At 44.5% G+C, this 6,982-nt stretch overlaps 1 protein-coding gene across 1 annotated transcript in view; it reads left to right on the top strand.

Annotated features, from left to right (window-relative positions):
- Window positions 1–715: 715 nt before the first annotated feature.
- BMPR2 (bone morphogenetic protein receptor type 2) overlaps window positions 716–6,982 on the top strand; it is a 174,307-nt gene continuing 168,040 nt past the window's right edge. The window contains exons 1-2 of the mRNA XM_066346290.1: window positions 716–1,909; window positions 2,014–2,091. Of these exons, the coding sequence (XP_066202387.1) occupies window positions 2,016–2,091 (76 nt within the window). The 5' untranslated portion in view covers window positions 716–1,909; window positions 2,014–2,015. The remainder of the gene's footprint in view (window positions 1,910–2,013; window positions 2,092–6,982) is intronic.

Genomic DNA, 6,982 nt, shown 5'->3' with positions numbered 1-6,982 from the left:
TTCTGTCGAACAAGCAGGGCTACGGGAATGGGTGCTGGAGGGAAGCAGGACGCCGATAAGAGCAAAAATATCAATTTAGGGGTGGTCTTTCTAATTCCGGTTTTTGTTTTAGTCAGTGAGGGGAGACCAAGGAGGCCAAGATTCTGGGAAAGGCGTGACCGTCTGGATTCTTACGACTATGGAGAGGCAGGCTCTGGCACCAAAAAACAATAGGTGCAGTTTTGCCCCTCAAGGCTTTACTCCGAATCGCGGAAAAGACCGCGACGCCACCCAGGGGCTAAATCTCCCAGCTTGAAGAGTTTGCCAAACGCTGGACAATGTGGCCTGCCTCTCTCTCTCTCTCTCTCTCTCTCTCTCTCTCTCTCTCTCTCACACACACACACACACACACACACACACACACACACACACACACACCTCTCTCTCTCTCTCTCTCTCTCTCTCTCACACACACACACCCACACACACCCACACACACACACCCCCGCAAATCCCAAATGTGCGCCTATAGAAGGTTTGCGTGTATGAAGCAGAAAGGCCACTTCCGCCCATACTACCAGCTTCTAGCCCCACCCGGCGCTCGCTAGTTCGGGTGAGACAAGCCGCGCGCTCCCGCCGCGTCTAAGAGAACCCGGGAGCGAGGGGCGGGGCCGGGCGAGGCCGCGAGCGCGCAGGCGCAGTACGTTCCTCTTCGCGCCGCCGCCGTCGCTGCCGCCACCTCCCGCGCTGCACCACAGGCCGGAGACAGACAGGGTCGGGAAGAGCCGGAGACTGAGGAGGAGGCGGAGGCGGAGGCGGAGGCGGGGCGACTCCGGTGACCGGGAGCGCCGCAGACTGGCAGCTGCGGCGACTCCCCCCTTTGTGTCTGGTCTGCTCGGAGCCACTGGAAGTGCTTCCCGGAGGGGTGCTGGGTGTCTCGCCGCCTGGCTGTCCACCTCCCCTCCCCAGCAACCTACATCCGCTCTCCCGCCGCCCCCCGCCCTCGGCCCCCGACGCTGGAGCTCCGCCTGGAGCCCAGAGCTGCGGGAGAACGAGGCGGCGGCGGCGGCGGCGGCGGCAGTGGCTTCCTCGGGGGTTTGTGATTTACTTCCAGGAGCCATTGACGGGCGAAGACGAGACTTTGTGGAATTTACCTCAAGCGAGATCGAGCGGCTGCAATAAATAAAAGATAGAGATAGAAAGAGAGAGAGAGAGAGAGAGAGAGAGAGAGGAACGCACCCGGGAGGGCTAGAAAGGGCAGCCTCCCGGCACCTCCCCTCCGCCCGCTGGGAGCTCGGGCAGCACGGGGCCCAGCCTGCCGACCCCTCCGCTCCCCCGCTCCCCACTGCCCCTCAGCCCTCGAGCCAGAAGCTCGTTGGATTGTTCCGCAGAGGCTTGGAGCTGTGGTTTTGTCAATGGAGACAGACACCTTTTTCGATCCATTCGAAAAAGCGGATTTGTTGTTCTCGAAATCGGAGTGAAGGAAGCAGCGAAGCGAAACTTAAAAAGGAATCCTGCCCTCCCGGAGCCACGGGCGATGCGTCTCGGGCCGCCGAACGCCGCCGCCGCCCGCCGGGCTTCGCCTTTCCCGGCAGTCGGGAACTAGTTCCGATCCTCGACTCCCCCATCGAACCCCCGCTCTCCACCCCTCCGCACCCTGGATATGTTTCCTCCTAGATCTGGGTATTTTTTTGATATCGTGAAACTACGAGGAAAATAACTGCGGGGCTTGCTCCTTGTCTCCCTGCTTCTTTCTCCCCACGGACATGCCTTCAGTGTGGGGGGCTGAGGCACCCGGTCCTAGGCGAGTGAGCCCCCTCGGCTGCGAGGGAGAGAAATGAAGGGAATTCCTGCAGTGGAATGAGAGCTCTGCAGCTAGGTCCTCTCATCTGCCATTTGTCCTTTCAAACTGCATTGTAATACAGGCCGGGTAAGTCAGACGAGAAAGAAGGCAAGCCTCCCGGCCGTGTTTCTCCGCCCGTGTTTACTTTCCATATTTCTTTTCTCTGCTCTTCTGCTTGTTGGCTGACCCAGGGATGACTTCCTCGCTGCCGCGGCCCTGGCGGGCGCCCTCGCTACTATGGACCGTCCTGCTGGTCAGCACTGCGGCCGGTGAGTAGCCCCGGCTGGTGCGTTCGGGCCACTTCCCCGGAGGGTGGCGAGGGAGGGAGCGCGCAGAGGCCGAGGCCTGCGCTCGCCCTTGGATGCGTCCCCCGATCGCTGTGGAGCGAACCGCGACCGTGTACCTGCGCTCCTTTCCGGATCCTTCCAGGGAAATAACCTTTTATGTTTTCGTGTGGTTTTGAATCCCCACTCCCTTTTTTCCCACCCCCTCACACCTCCCACGGGGGAAAAAGGACATATTGGGTGTGGTTTCTTGACATTTTTAGCTGTGAGGTAATGCAAGGATTAAAAATAATATTTTAATCACCAGTGGATCGTGTCTGTTATGAGATCTTTGGAAATAGAGCTGTAGACTATTTAATATAAAGATTTGGCTTACAGTAAAAAGAACATCAACCATAGAGCACACACTTGAGTCTTATTTTTAGATTTAGATCACTCTTTGGGACTCCATGTTCCTTTCCTTATACAAAAATGTTACTGAATGAATTGAATAAAATGTTGAGGAAGCCAGAACTGTGAAATTCTTAATACATTGTATAAGACTGTTAAATTATTATTATCATTAATGTTATTTTGTTCCAAAGTATTTTAATAGTTAAACTTACATCTTTTCAGTCTGGACACTGATATTTTATATGCTTTTGGAATCACTATTGGGTATAAAAGTGGTTTTTGATTTCTTTACATTTAGTCATCTGGCATTTATTGGCTGTTCTGTCATTGAAACAACTTTGACCTCACATCAGACTTCTAGGAGATTGGAGTCCTGAAAGTTCTTTGTCATTTTACTGAATCTTAAAGAGAAATGGTAGTCATCCTTTCCTTGGAATATTTTCTTTTCAGTTCTCAGACACCTTAGAAAAAGCCTCATGTTCCTTTTGCAATTATTTTTCAATTAGTCTTTTGATTGTAGGTATTTTTTTTTTAGATATTTTCAGGAGTGAACTGTACATATAAGTCTTAAATTTGGTTTAGGATGGCCAAATAGATTCTTTAAAAATGAGTCAAGGACAACATGACAGTTTTTCAATTATTTTTATTTTTATAAGTGTATTTTTCATATTCAGTAAATTTCTCATCACCATATTAGGTACAGATTGCTTGCTTATTTCTGTTTTAAAAATCTGCATTGGGAAGATACTGAAAGAAAATTTGAAGTTTCCTCTTGTGCTTTGATATTTTTGGTTAATGTCTATTATGTTCATAATAAATTTAATTATGTTAAAATAACTTGAACATCTGAATTGAATATATTTGGAAACATTTTAATATTCTTAATCATTACAATTCCTTTTGGGATAAAAATGATTTTCTTTTTTTACTAGATGTCTTTTATACTGGTTTAGCTATTTAAATTCTCTAGCCATAAGTCATGTGGTTCCTGTAAAACAGTAGAGTAAAAGGCCTTAAGCTTAAGCAGTCATTCTAAGAGCAGAAATCTCGAGTATAGACTTTTCAGTGTTTTTGTTATTTTCAACCTTATTTTGTGATCAGAACTGATAAAAGTAAGAGAATGAACATTGATTTTTAAAATAAACTTAATTTCTATTTGGTAATCAAAATATTAGAATAATGTCCCTTAAAAAGGATGGACTGAAAGAATCACTGCTTAAAAAGTGGTTTGGTCTTGTTTTTTCTTTAGTGTTACACACATTTGTGAAGCTGGATTTCAGAGCTATAACAATAATAATAATAATAATAATAATAATAACTAGTATGTATTGAGTGCTTGCTCTGTGCCAGCAACTATTCTAATAGCTTTACATGTATTTTCTCATTTCATCCTCAATTCTGTACTCCAGGTTTAATTATGGTCTTCTTACAGAGAGGGCAAATGAAGCACAGAGAATTTAAATAACTCAACACTCAGTAAATTGTGGAGTCAGTATTATAGTCTGCATCTTTACCTACAACATTATTGATAACAACTTCTCACTCTAATTGGGAACATGAGCTAGAGTAGAGCCTTCACCTGATCAGGCTTTGCAAAGAAGCAGGGATGTTTGACATGATCTTTATACTGCTCTGATTATGCAAATATCACAGTTCTAAATGTGTAAAAGTTTGCTTAATATTGGAGTAGCTAGTGCAGTTTCATTAAGTGCAAAGTGACTAAAGACGGCTTTTGTAGAGTTGGGGATACAATACATAGATTCAGTGATGTAATCAAACAGGTGCAAATAGTGCAGCCAAAAGGAAAAAATACTGGAAGATGTACTGATACCATATCCTTCTTTGGGGGTCATGGTCTAATTTTGGGATTCCTTATTTCTAAGAACAATGGGTATGCAAAACCTTAGAATTTATAAAAATATGTGCTTGTTTCATTTGTAAATGAATTATTTATTTTTTAAAAAGGTACAATACAATGGCATACTTATTAAGGGTTAGCTTCTGTAGAAAAAACTATTTTTCTTGAGAAAAAAGTTGCCAAGTTTTATTTAGGTTGTAGTGATTATAAGGTAACATAACTCTGTGCACCCCTCTGAGCAGGCTTAGCTACTCTTCACTTCCAGTCTTAGTTCTTGTCCTTTTCCTTCTTGTCCTGCCATTGCTTGACCTAGGAAACTTTCCCTTTATAAACCCTTTAGTTCTTCTGCTGGTTGAATAATTCAAATGATTTACAGCAGATTAACAGGAGAAAATGAAATTTTAATATGTGTATGCAGGGAATTCACATAAGCATGAAAATTCTGAGGACAGTGAGGTGGAATGAGGTATATGTTATTTTGAACTAAGGAGGAGAGGGGGGTAGGCAATTCCTAAGTGCTAAGATGAAAAATGCTAAGATTCCCTTCCTGAAGCAGAGTCTATCTGAATCTCTTTAGGCAGGTAAGGGGAGTTAACAAACTCTTTTTGAGTTTATTGGGCTTTGTTTTCAGATGAAAATAATCTGCATGCCAGAGTGGCCCATTTTGGGGAGATTCACTCCCAACTCCCATACCATCCTTGGTCACCTGGGAGGCCAGGGAGCCGGTGGCATTTTGAGTGGCCTCATTGTTGGAATCCAAACCTGGAAGGGTCTCCAGGATACTTAGAAGGAACTCAGGGTCCTGCATCACATCATAATCCTCCTACTCCTTGGCTGGTTCAGATGTGTCCATGGCTGAATCGGCATCAATGTCAGCTTATTCTTTATGCATTTGAAATAATTCACTTGACTAGATTTTAGTTTTACATGCATCTCTTTATGAACACACACATTCTCAAGCAATATTCATCTATTTAGTTAGTGTTCTTGAGCAGTTTATGAATATTGTTTAGGAACTGGAAATTTAGTAATCTTTCTTTTAGTGTTTCTCAAAATGTGGGCACTGCAAAAGAATCACCTTTGCTTCTTAATAAAATGCATATTCCTGGCCCCATTGTTTAGATGTACTGAGTGGATCTCTCTGGGACCTATAAACTTAAACTTCAGAAGTTCTCACAAAAGTCTGAGAACTACTGCTTTATGTAAGTAATCAGTCTTGTTTGGATTCAAAATATTGGGATTCAGTCAGCTTTTGCTGAATAATAATTGACAATCCTATCATAGTGCTATACAACAATAAGTGTTTATTCTGCTTCACTTGTCTGAGGCTGGAGGGAAGGGTAAACATCTCTGTGGAAAAACTTGTTCTGTTGCAGTGACAGAAGTATAAGAGGATGAGCTCAATCCCACCAACAGCCATTTCCAGACTCTAGCTCTATAACAACATCTCATTGGCCAAGCCCAAAGTATACTTTGCCTATAATGAGGCCATGGTATTAAATGTATGCATAATACTGTTATGAGGGAATGAAGAAACAAGACCTTTAATCTACCACATATGATCAGGAAGATAGTCCAGGAAGGGAGCTTCTCTTTTTATTCTTTTTTTTTAGTTCTAATTTTTTTTTTTTAGAGACAGAGAGAGTCAGAGAAAGGGATAGATAGGGACAGACAGACAGGAACGGAGAGAGATGAGAAGCATCAATCATCAGTTTTTCCTTGCGACACCTTAGTTGTTCATTGATTGCTTTCTCATATGTGTCTTGACCGTGGGCCTTCAGCAGACCGAGGGACTCCTTGCTCAAGCCAGCGACCTTGGGTCCAAGCTGGTGAGCTTTGCTCAAACCAGATGAGCCCGCGCTCAAGCTGGCGACCTCTGGGTCTCAAACCTGGGTCCTCCTCATCCCAGTCCAACGCTCTATCCACTGTGCCACCTCCTGGTCAGGCTTCTTTTTTTTTAAAGAGAGAGAGAGAGAGAGAGAGAGAGAGAAGGAAGGAGTGAAGGAGAGAGAGAGGGAAACAGGAAGGGAGGAGAGAAATGAGAAGCATCAACTCGTACATAGTTGCTTCATTTTAGTTGTTCATTGATTGCTTCTAATATGTGCCTTGACTGAGGGGCTCAAGTCAAGCCAAGTGACCCCTTGCTCTAGCCAGCGACCTTGGGCTCCAAGCCAGTGACCCCTTGCTCTAGCCAGTGACCTTGGGCTCCAAGCCAGCAATCTTTTTTTGTACTCTAGCCAATGACCCCATGCTTGAGCTGGCAAGTCCACACTCAAGCCAGCGACCTCAAGGTTTCAAACTGGGGACCTCAGTGTCCCAGGTTGTCACTCTATCCACTATGCCACCACTGGTCAGGTTAGAGTGAAACTCTTAATTAGGCCTTTGCATAAAAATTATACCAACTTTGATCTCTACAAAAGCTATCCTGGCATTTTGGATGATGTGGTGATAGTGATATTAGTGCTACTATGTGTGTATGTAATGTGGGGGAGAGAGGGAGATTTATTTTGCATAAGGACAACAGCTTCCTTTAACTAAATGGTAGACTTTCTTAACAGCGAAAGAGAAGAAATTATGTTTTTCTGTAATTAATAGAATTCTAACTACCTATAAAAGGTACAGAGT

The sequence above is a fragment of the Saccopteryx leptura genome, chromosome 7 (assembly GCF_036850995.1).
Source record: "Saccopteryx leptura isolate mSacLep1 chromosome 7, mSacLep1_pri_phased_curated, whole genome shotgun sequence".
In the NCBI taxonomy this organism is placed as follows: Eukaryota; Metazoa; Chordata; class Mammalia; order Chiroptera; family Emballonuridae; genus Saccopteryx; species Saccopteryx leptura.
Note: the sequence above shows the minus strand (reverse complement) of the source record. Positions and strands in the feature narration are given on the sequence as shown.